Below are 23,202 nucleotides of genomic sequence, written 5' to 3'. Positions count from 1 at the left end.
GCCATGAAGGGTTCTACTGTCAGAATTATTGGGATTCCTGAGGGGGTAGAGGGAGAGAAAAAGAACTAAAAGATATAGCTGAACAAATCTAGATGAAAATCTCCCTAATTTGGGGAATGGATCAAATGTTCATGTTTTAGAGGCAGAGAGAACACCCCCCAAGATCAACAAGGGTAGAAAGATCTCCAGGCACATTATTGTGAAATTCACGAGTCTTAAATTCAGAGATGTCTTAAGGGTAGCTAGGGGGAAGAGATTCCTTGTGTATAGAGGGAGGACCATCAGAATAATGTCAGACCTGTCCACAGAAATATGGCAAGGCAGAATGGGCTGGCAAGACATATTTAGGGCACTAAATGAGAAGAACATGCAGCCAAGAATACTTTATCCAGTAAGGCTGACATTCAGAGTGGATGGAGAGATAAAGCGCTTCCAAGACTGGCAAGGTTTAAAAGATCATGTGACCACCAAGTCGGCACTACAAGAAATATTAAGGGGGGTTCTATAAAAGAAGAACCTAAGCGTGACATAGAACAGAAATTCACAGAGAGAATCTATAGAAACAAGGACTTCACAGGAAACATGAAGTCAATAAAAGCTTATCTTTCAATAATCACTCTCAACGTGAACGGCCTAAATGCTCTCATAAAATGGCAAAGGGTTGCAGCCTATATAAAATGACAGGACCCATCCATATGCTGTCTATAAGAGACACATTTTGAACCTAAAGATACATCTAGAATGAAAGTGAAGGGATGAAGAACCATCTTTCATGCCAAAGGGCCTCAAAAGAAAGCTGGTATAGTGATTCTCATATCAGATAACTTTGATTTTAAGCTAAAGACTGTAGTCAGAGATACAGAAGGACACTATATCATTCTTAAAGGGTATATCCACCAAGAAGATCTAACAATTGTAAATATTTATGCCCCCAACATGGGAGCAGCCAACTGCATAAGTCAACTGTTAATCAAAATAAAGAATCATATTGATAAGAATATACTAATTATAGGGGATCTTAACATGCCACTCTCAGCAACAGACAGATCATCTAAGCAGAAAATCAACAAAGAAACAAGAGCTTTGAATGACACATAGGACCAGATGGTCCTCATAGGTATATATAGAACATTCCACCCTAAAACAACAGAATAGTCATTCTTCTTGAGCACACATGGAACTTACTCCAGAATAGATCACATATGGGTCACAAATCAGGTCTCAACCAATACTGAAAGACTGGGATAATACCCTGCATATTCTCAGACCTCAAGGCTTTGAAACTGGAACTCAAACACAAGAAAAAGTTTGGAAGGAATTCAAACACTTGGAAGCTAAAGACCATCTTGCTCAAGAATGTTTGGATCAACCAGGAAATCAAAGAAGAATGTAAACAATTCATGGAAACCAATGAGAATGAAGACACATTGGTCCAAAACCTATGGGATATGGCAAAGGCGGCCCTAAAGGGAAAATACATAGCCATCCAAGACCCACTCAAAAAAACTGGAAAATCCTGAAAACACCAACTCTCTTTACACCTTAAAGAACTGGAAAATTAACAAATTAAGCCAACTCCATGCACAAGAAGGGAAATAATTAAAATTAGAGCAGAGATCTATGAGTTAGAAACCAGAGATACAGTAGAACACATCAATGAAACTAGAAGCTGGTTCTTTGAAAGAATTAATAAGATCGAAAAACCACTGGCCAAGCTAATCCAAAAGAAAAGAGAGAGGATCCAAATTAATAAAATTATGAATGAAAGGGGAAAGATCACAACTAACACCAAGGAAACAGAAACAATCATCGGAAATTTTTACCAACAATTATATGCCAATAAGTTAAGCAACGTAGAAGAAATGGATGCATTTCTGGAAATCTATAAGCTTCCAAGACTGAAAAAGGAAGAAATTGACAACCTGAATAGACCAATATCTAGTAACAAGATTGAAGCCGTGATCAAAAACCTCCCAAAAAAACAAGAGTCCAGGACCTGATGGATTCCCTGGGGAGTTCTACCAAACATTCAAAAAAAGAATACCTATTCTCCTGAAGCTGTTTCAAAAAATAGAAACAAAAGGAAAACTTCCAGATTCTTTCTATGAAGCCAGCATTACCTTGATCCCCAAACCAGGCAAAGACACCATCAAAAAGGAGAATATCACACAAATATCCCTGATGAATATGGATGCCAACATTCTCAACAAGATCCCAGCTAAAAGGATTCAACAGTACATTAAAAAGATTATTCACTGGTCAGGTGGGATTTATCCCCAGGATGCAAGGGTGGTTCAACATTTGCAAACCAATCAATGGGACAGAACAAATCAATAAGAGAAGAGAGAAGAGCCACATGGTCATCTCAATTGATGCAGAAAAAACATTTGACAAGATACAGCATCCATTCCTGATTAAAAAGTATAGGGATAGATGGAACATTCCTCAACTTCAAAAAATCCATCTGAAAAACCCACAGTGAATACCATCCTCAATGGGGAAAAGCTGAGAGCCTTCCCTTTGAGATCAGGAACATGGCAAGGATGCCCACTCTTGCCTCTGTGTTCAACATAGTACTAGAAGTCCTAGCAACAGCAATCAGACAACAAAAAGAAATAAAAGGTATTCAAATTGGCAATGAAGAAGTCAAACTCTCTCTCTTTGCAGATGACATGATACTTTATATGGAAAACCCAAAGACTCTACCCCCAAACTACTAGAACTCATTCAGCAATTCAGTAATGTGGCAGGATACAAATCAATGCACAGAAATCAGTTGCTTTCTTATACACTAACAATGAAACTGTAGAAAGGGAAATTAGAGAATCAATTCCATTTACTATAGCACCAAGAACCATAATATAACTTGGAATAAACCTGACCAAGGAGTAAAAGGATTTGTACTCGAGGAGCTACAGAACACTCATGAAAGAAATTGAAGAAGACACAAAAAGATGGAAAAACATTCCATGCTCATGGATCAGAAGAATAAACATTGTTAAAATGTCTATAATGCCCAGAGCAATCTATACTTTCAATGCCATCCTGATCAAAATTCCACCGACATTTTTCAAAGTGCTGGAATAAACAATCCCAAAATTTGTTTGGAACCAGAAAAGACCCGGAATCGCTAAGGAAATGTTGAAAAAGAAAAGCAAAGCTGGGGGCATCACATTGCCTGATTTCAAGCTTTACTACAAGGCTGTGATCAGTAAGACAGCATAGTATTGGCACAAAAACAGACACATAGACCAGTGGAACAGAGTAGAGAGCCCAGATATGGACCCTCAACTCTATGGTCAACTAATCTTCAACAAAGCAGGAAAAAATTATACGGTGGAAAAAAGTCAGTCTCTTTAAAAAATGGTGCTGGGAAAATTGGACAGCTATGTATAGAAGAATGAAACTTGATGATTTTCTTACACCATACACAAGATAAACTCAAAATGGCGAAAGACCTTAACGTGAGACAGGAACCCATCAAAATCCCAGAGGAGAACATAGTCAGTAACCTCTTCGACATCAGCCACAGCAACTACTTTCAAGACATGTCTTCAAAGGCAAAGGAAACAAAAGTGAAAATGAACTTTTGGGAATTCATCAAGATCAAAAGCTTCTGCACAGCAAAGAAAACAGTCAACAAAACAAAGAGGCAGCCCTTGGAATGGGAGAAGATATTCGCAAATGACACTACAGACAAAGGACTGTTACCCAAGATCTATAAAGAACTCCTCAAACTCAACACCCAAAAAAACAGATAATCATTCAAAAAGTGGGCAGAAGACATGAACAGACACATCTCCAAGGAAGACATATAAATGGCTAACAGAACCATGAAAAAATTATCATCATCATTAGCCATCAGGGAAATTCAAATCAAAACCACACTGAGATACCACCTTACACCAGTTAGAATGGCAAAGATTAATAAGACAGTAAATGACAAGTGTTGGAGGGGTTGTGGAGAAAGGGGAATCCTCTTACACTGTTGGTGGGAATGCAAGTTGGTGCAGCCACTTTGGAAAACAGTGTGAAAATTCCTTAAGAAATTTAAAAATACAGCTACCCTATGACCCTGCAATTACACTACTGGGTATTTACCCCAAAGATACAGATGTAGTGAAAAGAAGGGCCATATGTTCACAGCAGCAATGTCCACAATCACCAAACTGTGGAAAAGGCCGATATACTCTTAAACAGACAAATGGATAAAGAAGATGTGGTCCAGGGGCGCCTGGGTGGCTCAGTGGGTTAAGCCTCTGCCTTCAGCTCAGGTCATGATCCCAGGGTCCTGGGATTGAGCCCCACATCGGGCTCTCTGCTCCGCAGGAAGCCTGCCTCCACCTCTCTCTCTGCCTGCCTCTCTGCCTACTTGTGATCTCTGTCTGTCAAATAAATAAATAAAATCTAAAAAAAAAAAGAAGAAGAAGAAGATGTGGTCCATATATACAATGGAATATTACTCAGCCATCAGAAAGGATGAAGACCCAACTTTTGTTTCAACATGGGTGGGACTGGAGGAGATTATGCTGAGTGAAATAAGTCAAGCAGAGAAAATCAATTATCATAGGGTTTCACTTACTTGTAGAACATAAGAAATAACATGGAGGACATTAGGAGAAGGAAAGGAAAAGTGAATTGGGGGAAACCGGAGAGGAAGTCAAACCATGAAAGACTGTAGACTCTGAGAAACAAATTGAGGGTTTTGGAGGGGAGGAGGGTGGAGGGTTGGGTGAGCCTGGTGGTGGGTATTAAGGCGGGTACTTATTGCATGGAGCACTGGGTGTGATACATAAACAATGAATTTTGGAACACTGAAAAAATATAAATAAATAAATAGCTGAATGGAGAACTCCAACCGCAAAAAACCACGTTCTATTATTTTTTAAAATCAAGCCCCAGTGATCAATGATAAAGAGAGTAATAATTCACTAAAGTAATGAAATAAATATGAAATATTTTGCTAATGATTCATTCAACCCTGAAAAATATACTGACAATTCTAGAGGTAGTCATGAATATCATAAATTTCAACTGAAATAATTCTCATAAATTTCAATTGATAAAATATTAATCTGTTTCACTAACACACACACAAACATACTCACATACATTTAGGTGTTTTTAACATTAGCAATCTAAAAAGAAAAAAATGACTTAAAAAATAAACTAGAATGTACTTCAACAAGCTGCAATACATCTATACAATGGAATATTAAAGAATCAAAAGAAATGCACTATCAAGCCCCAGACAGGGGAAAAACCTTAAAGGCATATTGTTAAATTAAATAAGTTAGTTTGAAAAACCTATTTGCTCCATTATTTGTACTATACAACATTCTAGAAAAAGCAAAACAACAGACAATTAAAAGATTAGTGGTTGTCAGGTTTGGAGGGGACATGGTTGGATGAGTAAGTAAGGAGATCTTTAGGGCAGTGAAACTATTCTGTATGACACTGTAATGGTGAATAAATAATATCAACTTATCACAATTCATATAACGGTACCACATAATAATAAACAATGTAAACTACTTGCTTTAATAACAATATGTCAGTATTCTTTATCTTCTAGTAGTTTAATAGTTTTATGTTTCACATGTAGATCTGTGACCCATTTTCAGTTATATGTCATGAAAAGTATAACGTTTGTATTTAGATTCAATATTTTGCATGGCATTTTTCTAAAGAAAGATGTTAATAATATGGGAAACTGTTGGGGGAAAGGAAATGCATAGAAGCTCTACTTCCTGCTTGTTTTTTTGTAAATCTAAAAATGCTTTAAAAATCAACTATCAATTAAAAAACAAGTTTTGATAATATTTGCTAACCTTTTTTTTTTAAGATTTTTTGGCAGAGGGAGAGAGATCACAAGTAGGCAGAGAGGCAGGCAGAGAGAGAGGGGAAAACAGGCTCCCCACTGAGCAGAGAGCCCGATGTGGGGCCTGATCCCAGGACCCTAAGACCATGACCTGAGCTAAAGGCAGAGGCTTTAACCCACTGAGCCACCCAGGCGCTCCCATTTGCTAACTTCTTAATGATGTAAATTTTAAAGACATTAAGAATTTGAAAAAAATGCAGAATTATTGTATCATAGCATGGATAAAGGATCAAGGGACATTGTTGACATTATCACATTGATTCAATGTTAACTAAAACATCATTCTATATTTCTATATTTATATCAAATATAATTTATGATGATTAAGTTTTCTGGGTTTGTTTGCTTGTTTGCTGGGCGTTTTGTTTTATTTTGTTTTTTTGTCACTTGGCTGATGACCCAGAAAATCAATATTCCAAGTGTTAGTTTTTTCTAACTTTAATAGATAACTGCAATGTACATATTCCAGACAGTTTAATACACAAATAAAAACTTTAAAATAAAAGACTACTTACCACTATATTTAATGACACGAATTGTTGAATCTCCTTCACCAAATTTGGTGAGAGGAGTTAGCCGGACTTCATAAGCCTCTGGTTTAATTAGCTCTGTCAAGTTATATGTAATTAGTTCTCCTTTTTGAATATTTCCATTTATTTTAATCTCCTGTTCCCACCAACGCTGCTGTCCAGCCTGAAATCAAAAGAATTATGTAGTAACATCCCCAATATTTTCTTCAGAGATACTTACTGTGTTCTAACAAAATGGGTAAAAAAGCATTCTGAAATTTTATTAAATAAGTACATTACATTATGTGGATATATTTTATTAAAGTTCAAGTTTCTATAATAAGCAACAAATTCTGTAGATGTTTCCATGCAGATGTTTGCAGATAACTACCAAATTATCATAGAGTAGTTTGGCTGATTAAACAGATTTAATATGCTATTTTATTAGGAGTCAGAGGATAAAACAATAGTTTCGACTACAGTCTCAAACTGAAGATTTGAAGAGATATATGTTTTAACTACTTTTTTATTCTTTTTTAAAGTTTTTATTTAAATTCCAGTTAGTTAACATAAAATGTAGTATTAGTTTCGGGTGTACAATACAGTGATTGCGGACTTCCATACATCACCTGGTGTTCATCATGCCAAGTGCCCTCCTTAATACCCATTGCCTATTTAACCCATGCTCCCACCAACCTCCCCATCTGTAACAGTTTGTTCTCCATAGTTAAGGGTCTGTTTCCTGGTTTGCCCCTCTCTTTTTGTCCTTGCTTGTTCATTTTGACTCTTAAATTCCACATATGAGTGAAATCATGTGGTATTTATCTTCCTCTGATTGACTTATTTCACTTAGTATAATACACTCTAGCTCCATCCCTGTCATTGCAAATGGCAAGATTTCATTCTTTTTTATGGCTGAATTAATATCCCACTGTATATATACCATATCTTCTTTATAGTCAACTGATCTTTGACAAACAAGCCAAGATAATACAGTGGCACAAAATAGTATTTTAGCAACCTGCAATGGAACACTGGGCATCCCCATGCAAAATATTGAATCTAAATCCAAATGTTATACTTTTCATGACATTTAGTTGGAAATGATCACAGACTACATATAAAACATAAAACTACAAACCTACCAGAAGATAATATAGGAGAAAAACTAGATGACTGTGGTTTGGCAATAACTTTGAAGATACAATACCTAAAGTAGAATCCATGAAAGAAATAGTTGATAAGCTGGACTTCTTTGAATTAAAAATTTCTAATGAAGATATTACCAAGAGAATTGAAGGAAAAGCACAGACTAGGAGAATATATATTTGTAAAAGACACATCCAAAATATATAAAGATCTCTCAAAATTCAACAATAAGAAAATAAATAACCCAATTAAAAAATGGAACACGGATCATAACAGAAAAGATGCTCCATATTATATGTTATCATAGAAATACAAATTAAAACAATGAGATGCCACCATACACCTATTAAAATAGTCAAAATCCATAACACTGGCAACACCAAATGTTGGTGGGTTTGTGGAGCAAAAGTAACTTTCATTCATTGCTAATGGGAATGCAAAAATTGTATAGCCAATTTGGAGGATAGTTTGGGTTTTGTTTTGTTTTTATTCACAAAACTAAACACACCTGTACCATATAATCAAGCAATTGTGTCCCTTGGTATTTACTTAAAGGGGCTGAAAACTTAGGTTTGGCACAAAAATCTGCCCATGAATGGATGTCTATACTAGCTTTTTCATAATGGGCAAGACTTAGAAACTACAAAGTTGTCCTTTAGTAGATGAAGAGACAAACAGTGCTACAACCAGACAATGGGATTTCACATATGCCAAAGAGAAATGAATTGTTAAGACATGAAAAGACATAGAGCAAACTTAAATGCATATACTTATTGAAAGAAACCAATCTGAAAAGGTGGTATAATGTATGATTCCAACTGCATGACATTCTGAAGAAGGTAAAACTATGGAGATAATAAAAAGATAAGTGGCTGCCAGGAGCGGGGGTGGGAGATAGCGGGGAAGAGATATAGAAGCTGAGCACAAACAATTCTGGGGACAGTGAAACTACTCCATATGATGATATCATGGTGGATATAGGTAATTATAAAACTACATAACATACAACATCAAGAATGAACACTAATGTAAATTATGGACTTTGCTTGATAATAATGGATCAGTGTAGGTTCAACAGTCGTAACAAATGTACCACTCTGTTGGAGGATGTTGTTACTGCTAGAAACTACACAAGTGCTGGGGTTGGGTGTATATGGGAAATCATTGTACTTTCTGCTCAATATTACTATGAGCCTACAACTACTCTAAAAAAATGTAGTCTTCAAAAAAATTTATTGGGCCACTTCATATTTTCTTTTATTTGCATACATTTTCAGTTTTATTCATATAAGTAGTATAAGTATAGTTGCCTTATATTTTTATATCTGAAGTATCCTTGTTTTTGGCACCTTTCTCTGTATTTTTAAATTTTTAACATGTGTGTTGATTACGTGACTAAAAATACTATTACTGGGGGTTCTCCGTCACCTAGGGCACAGTTATATTCCTTTAGAGATATACTTTTGTTTCTGACATGTTCCTAAGCACATCAACAATATGGTTCACTTTTACTTTCATTTTAAACACTTTGGTGTCACAGATTAAAGTGGAGATGATCCCTTGTTTTAGGCAGACCTTGGATTTTGATTTCTGTTTGATCACCACTACCAAACTATAAGACTCTGAGTTTGTCTGGGTTGGTGAGCAGCTGAAGACAAAAGCAATTTGTGTGGGATATTCCAATTAAAATACTTTGTGTTTCCATTTTGCCTCACATTTTTACCTGGTAATATATATACACATATATAGTATATAATTAAATGTGCATACATATTTTTCCTATATGTATATATTTGCTTGTTTTCTGAGGGTGAGTTAGTCTTAATTATATAGCCTGATCTCTTATAATTCTGGATATGTAAATCTTAAATATATGCAATTACCACAGGATTAAGAAATGACAAATAAAATTATAGAATAAAACAGAAAGCCCATATCCATATTTGTGGGGTTGTTCACATAGAAGAAAGATTTATCATCCAACTGGTTATGTATATGGAAAAAACATAGAAAAAGTCTCAGAAAGGGGCACTTGGGTAGCTCAGTTGGTTAAGCATCTGCCTTCAGCTCATGTCATGATCCCAGGGTCCTGGGATCAAGCCCCACATCAGGCTCCCTGCTCAGCTGGGAGTCTTCTTCTCCCTCTCCCTCTGCCCCTTTGCATGCACACACACACTCTCTCTCTCTCAAATGGATGAATACCATATTTAAAAAACAAACAAAAAAAAAAAAAGAAAAATCTCATGAAGATCAAATAAGACTTAAATTTAACAAAAAGCAAAAGTCAAACTACTTAGAAAAAAATACAGAAGGATGTCATTATGACTTCAAGTAAGATACTGCTTTCTTAAACAGATTAGAAAAGCACAATTAGTAAAGGAAAAGATTGATAAAATAGCAATCTTAAATTTGACATTAATACTAAATTTAAAATTTTGGTAGAAAAACTTCTTCTCATCAGTGCTCCACTAAACAGCAAAAATCAAGGCAGATGTTTGAGGAAGATATTTAGAATATGTACAGCTAACTAAATCATATTAATACTCTCCTAACTCAGTAAGAAAAATAATCCAAGAGAAAAATCAGACTAATAGGAATAGGTATTTCATAGATGCAGAAACCCCAATAACTAATTAAAGAAAAGGTGCAGTCTCACCATGTACCAAGATAATGGGAATTAAAATCACAATACCATTTCCCATCATCAGATAAACAAAAACTTGTAAAATAACAATATTAAAGTTTGATGTAGATAGAGAACAATGAGAATTTTTATACATATCAAGAACAGGGAGGGTGAGAGAAGTAGGAGAATGAATAAGGCTTGACTCCACTTAAAAAGCTAAGGAGTTAGCTTACAACAGTGTTACAGAGAGTAGCAGAAGACTAGAGACAGCTAGGTCAAAGAAATGGACTCAGGGCACAGTATACAGCAGAATCTTGACATTCACATTGGTTTCCCCTTGTCTCCTAAGTCCTGCATGGGGGACGCACAAGGGCCCACATTGATTTTGTACATGCCTTGCGTTTGTATCACAGCTGAGGGATGCTGAGCTTAAAAAAAAAAGCTTAGTTTTGGGGCGCCTGGGTGGCTTAGAGGGTTAAAGTCTCTGCCTTTGGCTAAGGTAGTAACCTCGGGGTCCTGGGATCGAGCTCTGCTCTAGCTCTCTGCTCCATGGGGAGCCTGCTTCCCCCTCTCTCTCTGCCTGCCTCTCTGCCTACTTGTGATCTCTGTCTGTCAAATAAATAAATAAAATCTTTAAGAAAAAAAAAAAGTTTAGTATCTCTCTCTCTCTTTTTCCCCCTTTGCTCATTCGTTTTGTTTCTTAAATTCCACCTATGAGTGGTATGAGAGATAGAGGGTATTTATGCTTCTCTGACTGACTTATTTCGCTTAGCATAATACTCTTCAGCTTCAAACTAAGAAACTAACTCCAAACTCTAGAGAACAAACTGTTGGTTACCAGAAAGGACAGGGGAGGAGTGTGGGGGGCGGGGCGGGGAGGGAGAGATGGGTTAACAAAGTGATAAGGATTAAGGAGGCACTTGTGATGAGCACTGGGGTTGTATAAAAGTATGGAACCACTATGGCGTATACCTGAAACTCTCATTCTACTGTGTGTTAACTAACTGGAATTTAAATAAAAACTTAAAAAAAGAAACCTTAGTATTTTATGACTGACAGTAACAAAACCTGCTCAGGCATCACCGAAGAGGGAAACATTTATTATACTGGATGTTAAACAGACTTTCTTTGTTCTAAAGGGAAACAATATCTCTGTTTTCTAAGGATGCTTGCACTACAAATGACCTTGGGAAGATAGGCTGGAATAAAAAGACAGGGCTTCTGTATACATGATATGCAAAAAAGCAAGACATCCGTGGGAAATTGTCTTCTAAAAATATAGCCTTGATGAGCATGTAAACTGAAGAGCAATTTGGCAATAAAAACAATATTACAATGAGAACAGATAAACTCCTGCATTTGTACACAAGCAAACAGAAATATTCATGGCATAGAAAGTATAGAAAATGATCTAAACCTCAATAAGAGATAAAATAATAAAATGTAATACAAAATAGAGCATGAAAAATGAACCTAAACTATATGTATCATCATGGATGAATTTCACAAAAGTGATATCGAGCTAAACTTAATTTTGAAAGAGGCATATTATAAAAATTAAATTCAAAGTATGTATTTGGAAGAGGGATGCATAGATATGCATTGGATATAAAGAAATGCAAAACTTAGTAAATACTAAGTTCAAAATACTGGTCAGGTTGGTTAAGAGAGCACCAAAAGAAGATGCAATTGTGAGGGGTAAGCAAAGGACTTCATTCTATTTAGAGTTGATGCTTAACCCACTGAGCCACCCAGGTACCCCAGGCAATTCACTTTTTATTTTTACATTTTTTTCCAGAGGGAGAGAAGGATGTGTAGGGGCAGAGGGAGAGGGAAAGAGAGAACATTAAGCAGGTTCCATTCCCAGCGTGGAGCCCCCATGCTCCGGAACCAAAATCAAGAGTCAGACACTTAACCTACTGAGCCACCCACATTTCCCTACAAGACCATTGAGATGTGGATGGTCCTTGAGCTACATTTGGTGAGGCGTAGCTCGGTCTTGCTAGACCTCACTGATACCAGTAGCTTCTTATAACACCTCTACATTGATGACTGCCTAACTTGCATCTTTAAGTTAAAAACATAATAAAAACAAAACCAAAAAAACCCACTATATCTGGTAGTCTTTATATGTACCAAGCACTACATTAACTGTATTATACTTATTATATTTAATCCAGCACAACCCCTAGTAAGTAGGAACTAATACTAGCCTTGTTTTACAGATAAGGAAACTGAGGCAGAGAGAAGTTAGCACAACTCTTTTAAGATGATGTAGCCGAAGAGTAACAATTGCAAAATTTGTATACACACAAAATGACTCTTTCACTCATCACTTTTTCCTTGCTTCCCCAGAATTTATGCCTCCCTTACTTTTTTTTTTAAACCAGAGCCTTTATTTATTTAGTTATAATATACTTATAGTATTTTTTGCATATAGATTATAAGCCAGAAATAATTTCTTAATAATTTTTATACCTGCAGTGTCTGGTCATTAACTTGATAAAGATGTGATCAGATTAAACTCTAGCTGTCGTGTATTTCTAACTGGCCTTCCAGGGGTGAAGCGGGAAATCCAACTTACTTAGCAATAACTACATACAATCACTGAATTTACATGCAAGGGTAAAAATGGACCAAAAACCTAATTGCTCAGAAAGCATTTTACTCAGGCTTAGTTGGTACTAGAGACTACAAAGTTCCTATTAGTTCTGGAGGCCAAGTATTCTATAAGTTAATAGAATGTAAGTAACAATTTCTTTCACTGCTTTTAGATTTTTAACTAAAGACAAAGTACTATTATTTCAGAAGATAGATAAAAGCCGTTTAAACTCTCAAAAATATATACAGAATGATTTGACATTTAACTATTATCTAAGAACAAGCAAGTTTAATCAAGGTGAACTTTTCTGGATGTTAATATAAGTTCAAAACAACCCAATATTTGTAGTGCATCCCCAGGGAGGATTGTAGGTATTCTGTTGTTATAATGAGATGCTCTCCTCAAGTAATTTTAGTTGGCAGATACAATGATGTTGTTACTTACTACAAACTCTAGAGTACATAACTTCATATGTGTATTAAAAAAGCAGTAACTTTGGTTCCAAGTCTTTAATTTTAAAGCTGTAATGAAAGTATATTCTTCAGCAGTTGAAGAATAAGCAATTAAATATTTCATATTATATCTCAGCGAGCTGTGCAAAATGTAAAAATGTGAAATTAAATGCAGTGTTTGTACATACACAAAAGAAAATGCAACAACAATCCACTGTTTGGAGGTAATACCACAAAACCCTCACAGAATGTGACACCCTAATTGTAAGTGTACCCCATACACATGTTCCTATGAAAGCAATGTGTTAAAAAAATTCTTAATCAAGTTTTTTTTTTTTAACTTTCCATTTAACTTTTCCTTTTCCTAGGGGATACATTCCTTTCAAATGATTTAGGGGATGGCCTCAAAACCTAGAAATCCCCTACAGTGAAGCATTTTATTAAACACTGTGGTTTAATGTTTTTACCACAGAAGATAGCTAAAATGCTATTGTTGAAAAGGTTACAGAAGGAAAAGAAGGAAAAAAAAAAATTTTTTTTTTTTTTAGTTTTAAAAGGAATAAAATTAGCTCCTTTAAGTAGAAATCTGCAATGAATTCTGAAATGTGGCTAACGAGGGGAAAGCTGCTGTCTCTTCCTTTTTGACATAAAGCTCTTTCAGCAAGATAATGAACTCCAGTGAAAGATACTGTTTAAGTGAGAGCCTAAAGGAGAAAAGAGAGTACATCAACTGAATATAAGACATATACATGCTTATGCCATTTATTTTGATGTAACCTGTAAAAAAGATATTGATAGGGATGCCTGGGTGACTCAGTCAGTTAAGTGGTTAAGTGTCTGCCTTCAGCTCAGGTTGTGATCTCAGCGTCCTAGGATTAAGCCAGGCATCAGGGCTCCCTGCTAGGCAGGGAGTCTGCTTCTCCCTCTGCCTCTACCCCCTCTTGTGCCTGTGCTCTCTCTCTCAAATAAATAAATTAAAAATCTTTTAAAGAAAAGAAAGATACTGATGTACCCATTTTATCGGAAACTTCCATTCGTGTTTACCAGCTACATTACTAGTAAAAATAACAGCTGATGTTAAAAACCCACGTATTACAGACATTAAATCATATACTCTTATAATCATTCCACAGAGTCTAAACTAGCTAAGATAATGTTTTGATGGGTTAAAATCCAGATGCCTTATAGCCTCAAATAAAGGTGACCTGGGCTTTAAGATACACTATTATTTTAGTAACACCTTAGGGGTTAAAGGGTTAATACATACTGTGGCAGTAAATGTACCTTATTTCCTTTTTCTACTAAGAATAGTAGTATATATTTATCCTTTAATTACATGCCTTTTCTTCCTTCATTAGTACAAATTTGAATCTTATTCTTTTCACACTCAGTACGAAATCTTCTGAATTAGAGGCACTTTTCAGCACCCTTGAAATATTTGGTTTTTCAAACTTTGCTCAAGATATTAATGCCTTTGGAAATGATAGTACATTCTTTTAGATACACAGATGTTTAATAGTTTTTGTCTGTCATTCGTCTTTGGAAGCTAGAGTGATTTTTCTTAACTGAATCATGTTTAGTGAAAGTTAGATAGCTTTGCCTGAAAGCTAGCCTAAAGCTTTCAGCTGACTGATTTGTAAGGAGTTCTTCAACAAACTGCATCAGCATCTGCTGACTGAAGATAATGGGTTGTCATCTGAGGTATGTGGGAAACACCTACTGTTTTTCATTGCATTTCCATTGTTACAAATGGTCAATGCCAAGTACATATTTTTTGTCTCTCGGTGTATATCACGCTACAATATTAAAGGCTTTTTAGAAAGTGTGTAGGGGTCCTGTTTATTATTTATTTTTTTAGTGTCTCACTTAGAGAATTTGTGTTTCAAGAGACTTGTAACACTCACCATCCCATAATTATTGTAACTTTGTAAATATTGTAAAAACCCCAGTATTAGACGCCTTTTTTTCTTATTATGTTATGTTAGAGATCCGTGTTTAAATCAGAACTCTAAGAACGCTAATAATGTAACTGTGGTAGTCATCAAATTGACAGAAATCTACACAGAGCAAGGTCTGTATCTGTATACACAATGTTGTCTGGTAAATAACTTCTTCTATTGCTTAAATGCTGGCAAGTTCATCTTAATAACTACCATATAATGGATTCCAAATATGCAACACTAGAAAAGTGGAGTAGGGAAACAGAATTGAGGAATTAGAGCAGTACTGTCTTTCAGCACAGATGGCCTTGTACTTCATTGTAATCTTATTTGGTAAAATTCGGTAACAGCCATAGTGACACTAAAATCTTCTGACTTGAAAATATATTCTCATAATGTAACATAAGTGATGCACATATTCATGTATATTTTAATTTCAGATTTATCCATAAACAAAATAACAGATGCTACTTAATAGTGATCTCAGTTAATAACTGGTTAAGAACATTTTAGGAAAGTGATTTAAATAACTATTGTTTACCAATATGATGAATGTTCTAATTTTGAAGAGGATGGAGAAACATGAAAAATGTCTAACATAATGTGAAGTTAAAGTAGCAGAGTGCAAAATGTAAACAATATGATTGTGGTCGTACAAAATACATAAACCTACTGAAAGGTTATGCAAAATAAGAACAGCTGTTTTAGGCGGTGAGATGCTGCATGATTAAAAAAAAAAAAATTCCTGGGGCACATGGGTGGCTCAGTGGTTGGGCAACTGCCTTTCACTCAGGTCATGATCCAAGTCTCCCATTCGACTCCCTGCTCTGTGGAAAACCTGCTTTTCCCTTTCCAACTCCCCCTGCTTGTGTTCCTTCTCTCACTGTGTGTGTGTGTGTCTCTCTCTCTTCAAATAAATAAATAAATAAAGTTTAAAAAAAGTTCCTTTGATATTATATTAACTGGTAATAGGACAACTAACCACTATACAATATTTGGGAAATCTGATTCCAAAGGGTGGGGTTCAGAATAATGTTACAACATATAATTGAGGAGTATTAGAAAGCTACATTCACTAGCAATTAGAGCAAGTGCAGATTTCATAATTTGCTCTAGAAATTGGATACTATTTATATTTCTAAAATTGAATTTTGTTTACCCCATTCCAATGATGAAAATTTTTTTTTTTGAAAAACTGATTCTTGATAATTCAAGTTAAACTCATATGTTTAAGATTTGCACTTGATAAACTCAGATATCAAACTCAATCACTTAGAGTACTGAGCACTACCTGGGGAGGTAATTAAACCCACTCCCTAGTTTAAGTGCTCCTGGCATGGTAGTAGAGAGGATGCCTATTGTTTAGATTATCCTGTCTCCTACTGATCTTCTCTCAGACTTAGTCAATTTTATTTGGTCTTTCTTGTCCTCTACTAGCATATTTTGCTTATATCTTTGAAACTGCCTTGGCCTCTGGGTCAATATTTCTATTCAGCCTGTGTCTTTGGCAAATCACAGGTTCTTTGGGTCTAAGCATTATCTCTGCCCTTCCTCAGAAGTTTGGTAAATCTTGACTGCTTCTCCAGCACCACAATGAAGCAAAAGACTAGCCAGGCCCCGGGGACCTGAAAATCTGACTCAGTCTGGGCTATTGTGCTACTCCAGGGCTCACCCTGCCAGGACCCAGAGCTTCCAGGTCATTCTTTGTGGGCTACACACTGGGAGGCAAGCATAGCCTTAACTACTCACGTGGGTTATAGGTGCCTTTCTCAGGGAACGTTTAGACTTACTCTATTGCTCTTCCCTTACTTTTATAAAATACTCCTTGTGCCTAGGGATTCTGTGTATTTGCACTGGAATTTCTTCCAGTGTTTTCATCCCTGACATAAAGGCTTTGGACTCAACACTTTTTTTTTTTTTTTAAGATTTTATTTATTTATTTGACAGACAGAGATCACGAGTAGGCAGAGAGGCAGGCAGAAAGAGGAGGAAGCAGGCTCCCCGCTGAGCAGAGCTCCCGATGCGATGCGGGGCTCTATCCCAGGACCCTGGGATCATGACCTGAGTTGAAGGCAGACGCTTTAACCCACTGAGCCACCCAGAAACCCTGTGGACTGAACACTTTTCTCTCTCAACCCACCTTCTGCCTACTTCACTACCACAACTTCCATCTGATTTAAAGCTTAGGCTCTCAAGGCTACTGTTTTTACTTTGATTCTTATCTATGATTTTATCTTAGATTTTAAAATCAATTCAAAGCTCATTAGCCATTTTTTAAATTTTGTGTTAGTGGGTTTGTCTTCACGTTCTTGGAAAGTATCTTCACATTAATGGACCATATCCTCAACATCCTCTCTTGTAAGATTAAATAATAATGGAGCAATTGATTAAAAAAAAGGATTACAATAATTTTAAAAATGCACTTCTTAATATTTCAAATTCCCAACTGTCCTTTAGCAATCAAAGTTTTTAACTTACATGATAAACTAATGTCAAGGAAGATTAGAAAGACATGGCATTTAGCTTTGAATGTCTTGATTCCCTACAGGTTTTCTAATATATATTCCTTACCATAATAGTTAACCCGATTACAAAACAAAGAAAAGAACAAAATAACTCTCAGGTAAAGAAAGCACTGAATGGGTCCACAGCTTCAGTGAAGTTTAGTCTTTTAGTTTGCTAAGTTCTTTTTTCATTGTCTACCTAATGAACCACTGCTCATGTAGGGACGTAAGCTGGAGATTTGGCAGTCTCTGGAAAATACCGCTGGTGTATAAATGAAAGACACTGTAAATATATTTCAAGGATGATTAAAAAAATGAGAACTAAACATAAGGCACATAGAAAAAAGTCTTCAGTGATAACCAAACGAAACATTCTTGCTCAATGACCGTAGAAATGGAAGAAATAGAAGAAAAATCGAGCCAAAAACTTTCTAACTATATCAAGGGTTTTATGACTTAAAGTTAAAAATGTAGTTCCAGAAAAAATAAAACAAATATTAGACTAGAACTTTGAATAGGCCTTTTAGCTCCCTGGAAAAAATTTAGTTTCTGGTGAAGGGTTTGAAACAGAGACTAGCATTTTACACAGTCTTAACTATTTAGTATATATCTTTTATGTGACTTTACATTTCCAATGTAACCTTTTAAAATATATTAGAAGAATTACATGAGAATATTATTAAATACCTAATATTTATGAGTGACTACTATCTGTTCTAAACATTGTAGTTATTTAATTTAATCCCAAGTAATTCAATGAGTTAAATTAACTTTCAATTATAATTAAATGTCAATCCATATTATTATATTTTCACCTATTTTAGTACCATGTGTAGATTTACTGTTTCAAAAAATAAAAACTCAAAAAGTAAGCTAATAAAAAAGGAGAGAAAAAGAATAAATATGGTATCTCAGAAGATACAGAACAGATTCAATGTTCAAATGAATCTTGCTAGCTTTCTTTTCTCATCCCTCGCAAGAACATTTTGGAGCCTTTGTCACATACATGGCATTTGAAAGGTAACTGCTAATACTTAGCTTAGGGAGTGCTCAAGGAAACATCTTTGTTTTTTTAACTTTGCAGAACATATTTATCTTCAGTGGCATGAATAAAGGTAATGTTTTTTTCTCTGAACCCCAAACAGAAATAGACCCATAAATACAGAGGATAAACTGGTGGTTGCCAAAAGGGAGGGGGCTGGGCAAAATAGGTGAAGGGGTTTGAGAGGCACAGGCCTCCAGTTATGGAATGAATAAGTCATAGGAAGGAAAGGTACAGCACAGGAAATATAGTCAATGGTGTTGTAAGAGCACTGTATGGTGGGAGCCACAATTGTGGCAATAGCATAATGTATAGAGTTTTCCAAATACTATGTTGAACACCCGAAACTAATGTACCATGGTATGTCAACTAGTCTTCAGTAAGAAAAAGGAAGGAAGGGGAGGGAAGGAAATAGAAGGGAGAAAAGTATTATGTTATGTTTTATGGAGTTATTTAGTAATAACTTTAACGAATTGTAATCATGACTGTATAAATATTGAATAACAGAGTTTAGATTTGTGATTTGGTAGAGTTTAAAAGATTTTATGTAAAATGGATAGAGCATATGAAGGTCAAGTTTAGATAAATCTGAATGCAATAATTAAATGATCTTTCTTCAGTTTATTAAAAAAGAGTTATTTTGGTTTAAATAATAGAACTTCTGTATAATTCCAATAACCACAATTTCATCAAAACAATTTCACCCAAAGCTTTCCCTGATTATTGGGCATTTTTTGATAATGAGCCTTTTTCTCTTTATATTATAATTATAATTATAATAAAATTTTTAAGGTAAAAATGGAACAAAAGATGAATGTTTGATAAAGTTCTTATGTAGGCTTAAATAAGCACATATGTTATTGTGTAGGGAAACTGAATACAGGTGGTTCTGATTCAGAAAAATTGTTAGTTTGGTCACAGGCTGTCCCATTATGAAAAACACGAATTTTCAAGACATAAGCAGAACTTTGTTAAAAATGGAGTATAAACTTCATTTAAGGAACATGAAATAATATTCACTTTCAAATATAAAAATGTAGTTACAGTACATTCATATTTTAATACTATAATTAAATTTCTAGGAAGAAACCTCACAACCACAGTGTTCTTTATATAGAAATTAAGAAACTAATTGCAAAGATTAAGGTTATTTAAGGATTCTCTAATGTGTTTTTCACACAAATCATATTAAAATAGTCTCCCTCCCCTTCACTGTGACCTCGGTCAAGAGGGTGCCTACATGGTAACTTCTGTATAGTATATCCCTTAATTCAACCCCCAGACACCAGGAAAGCTGATCCTTCCAAAGCGCATTTGATTAATTTTCAACCATTTATGGAATTATAGTTTGGGATGACAGTTGAGAATATTCAAAGTATTTTTGTCTACCAAGAAATTTAAAATAATAATAATAATAATAATAATAATAATAGCTACCAACTTTTTGAGGACTTTTTGAAGACTCACCATTTCTAGGTATTGCACTGAATATTCTACACGTTATTTTTCATTTAATTTTTATAAAAATCCAGTGAGGTTAGTATTCTTATCCTTATTTCCTTAGTCAAGGAAACTTAAAGAACTGACACTTTCCCAGGACACATAGCTAGTAAGAAGCAAGAGATGATACAGAAATTCAATATTGTCCAATTTTAAGGACAATTTCCTAATCCTAATCACTACTCTCCACTTCCTATTATTATATTATTTATTATATATTATATTAAATGTGTTGCTTTCACAAATTTTTCTGACCAATGTGTACTTTATTCACATTCCCTTAGAAAAGGGATAAAGGAGTTTTACACTAGGGAGGACTAAATTATGTTGAATTGCATTACATAGCAATGAGTGATAGATTTAAGATAATGAATCTATCTTTAGGAGAATGGTTAGTCATACAAAAAGCTTTTGATTTTCTGAGTCCAGACAGTTTAAGAGAATGCAGGTTCTGCTTTTGAATTTTATTTCAGAACTCCAGTGAAAGTATGCCTGGTTGGGCTGAGTTCTGTGATCATAACTGTTATATAAATCATTAAGTGACAGGGTATTTCATATTGCCTCAGGAAAGAATTTGCATGTATTATGGGCATAAACCCTCCACCATGAACTTATTACTTTCATGTGTTAAAACAAAACATAAACATTGAGAACCACCCAAAAGACCATATATAACAGTAAAAATAATCATTCTTTAGCAGGTAATGATAAATTACTAGAGAAGAAAAACTGGTTTTCTATCAAGTTTGGAAATAACACAGTCTAATTATTTTCTTGCCATGCTTGGATCAGCAGGTGAAAGGACACCTCAGCCTAAAGATTAATTCCTTATAAATTTCAACCTTAAACCAGAATTAAGCAGCTTAGTCAGCATCTTTCTTCATAAGTTACTGGTTCTAGAATATACAAATACATCAGTATTTAGGGTTTTGATTCTGGCATTTCATTTTGGCATTTCTTTGATATAAGGGGATCATGATCACTTCCTTCAATTATTTTTGTGGATAACCTGGTGTGCTGCTTTACATCTATAAGATATTTTACTTCTGCTATGTCCTGAGTTTATTACAAATAGTTTTACATTTGATCCTATAAATGTCACCTGACTTTCTATATCTCATCAACAACTTCTTCTTTTACCTGCATTCCTTGCTTCTAGTAAATTCTGATTCCCACCCATCCTACATATTGCCACCAAAGTAATTTAATCTTATTTTCCTGCTTAAATGAGCTAAGTGATTACTCTTGTAATATTGTTTAAAATAATAGCTAACATTATTGAGTACACAGTATGTGCTTTGACTAATTATTCAGTTCAACTTAGTTGAAATCTATAATATCCCTATGAATATATTCTAAGTTTTCTGAGACTATTTTAGCTTAATAAAACTTAAATAGATATCCACTTGGGCAATCAATATGACACTCTAGGAGAAGCCTCAGGTTAATATGTTTTAATAAACTTTATATAATAGAAAATAATGATATAAAATTTAAATGTATTGCTGCTACACTTTTAATTCAATCATTGACAATGATAAAAAGTCTCAATAATCAAAATATTCTAAAATTAAAGGCTTAGAAGAAAAAACAGTAAGAAAAGCCATGCTTACATAAATGTATAAATAAAGATTAGCATATCTTACTGTATTTTGGATTTTAAAAAAGTCAATAATATTCTCTTTTCATGAGAAACATTATGCAACTTCATTGACTGATACATTTATTTATTCATTCAAACTCATTGGCACAAAAAATAGTAACAATGAGGAACCTAGCAGAGTAATTTCTTTGTATATTGTATCAGTGTTAAACTGAGACTGGAAGGGTAAGTGGACAATAATATTGAAGTATCATATAAAACATATTAAAATAGTTTAAATATAATTTAAACTATAAATTATAATATAAAAATTATATAATATATAATATAAAAAATTTCAAACTGTGCAGTTTTTTTCTGTCAGAGAAAATTTAGATTTAAAATTTTCTTACATATAAAGTCTTATTTTCTAGTGATTTTATGGCCAATGAGACACAATACTTTTCTTAGTGAAAGAAATAGAGCAGTGTCACTGGAAAGGCTACTTTCTAAACTATTTCCAGTCCCCAGGCTCTTTAGCAAGAGAACCCAGCTTTTAGGGGGACTATGTTTCTGAGCCTCCTTTTAAGCAAGATGTGGTCATGTGACCGAATCCTTGCCAATGAGATCGAGGTAGAAATGCCAGTTGGTGGTTCTGGGAAGACTAGTAAAGAAAACTTAATCAGGGGCACCTGGGTGGCTCAGTGGGTTAAGGCCTCTGCCTTCGGCTCAGGTCATGATCTCAGTGTCCTGGGATCGAGCCCCGCATCAGGCTCTCTGCTCAGCGGCGAGCCTGCTTCCTCCTCTCTCTCTGCCTGCCTCTCTGCCTCCTTGTGATCTCTGTCTGTCGAATAAATAAATAAAATCCTTAAAAAAAAAAAAGAAAGCTTAATCAACTAAGAAGGGCTTTTATTCATTTGTTGTTTTTTAAGGATTTTAATTTTATATCTTTGACTTTACCTCACTATGGTATGTGATTCAGCCATGTCTCAAACTATAGCAGCTACCCTAGATCATCGGGTAACCTCAAGCATGAAAGTCATGTCCTCTGATAGTGAAAAAGAAAGCTACAACTTTCGCCTCTAATGATACTATGGAGCATGCATCAGCACTGAACTGCCTATGTCCAAACTGATTCTTCCTGAGAGAACTAAATATATATCTCATTGAGGCTCCTATTTATTTTGGTCTTTTTAGTTGTATACAGCTAAACATAATCTTAATTACTAGAGATAACAACCATTTGTTTTCTATATATCTTAAGGAGAAAAAAAAAACAGACTGTTGAGTTTACTCAATGTAAAACTGTAAAAATTGTGACATAAAAATTTCTGGACATTTTTAATAAATTAGGGAATGGTTTTGTTAGCACTGCTTTCTATAAAAGATTCACTTTGCAGAATTGCAATTTAATA

At 34.8% G+C, this 23,202-nt stretch overlaps 1 protein-coding gene across 3 annotated transcripts in view; it reads right to left on the bottom strand.

Moving 5' to 3' along the window:
* Positions 1-23,202, bottom strand: part of MDGA2 (MAM domain containing glycosylphosphatidylinositol anchor 2) — an 845,317-nt gene that overhangs the window by 51,634 nt on the left and 770,481 nt on the right. For all 3 annotated transcript variants that reach the window (XR_004384228.1, XR_004384229.1, XM_032871192.1), the window contains exon 11: positions 6,397-6,574. Coding sequence is in view for 1 of the 3 variants with exons in the window: in XM_032871192.1 (XP_032727083.1) it covers positions 6,397-6,574 (178 nt within the window). In the remaining 2 variants the exon portion in view is untranslated. The remainder of the gene's footprint in view (positions 1-6,396; positions 6,575-23,202) is intronic.

Source organism: Lontra canadensis, unplaced genomic scaffold (assembly GCF_010015895.1).
Source record: "Lontra canadensis isolate GAN:19392208 unplaced genomic scaffold, GSC_riverotter_1.0 scaffold42, whole genome shotgun sequence".
In the NCBI taxonomy this organism is placed as follows: domain Eukaryota; kingdom Metazoa; phylum Chordata; class Mammalia; order Carnivora; family Mustelidae; genus Lontra; species Lontra canadensis.
Note: the sequence above shows the minus strand (reverse complement) of the source record. Positions and strands in the feature narration are given on the sequence as shown.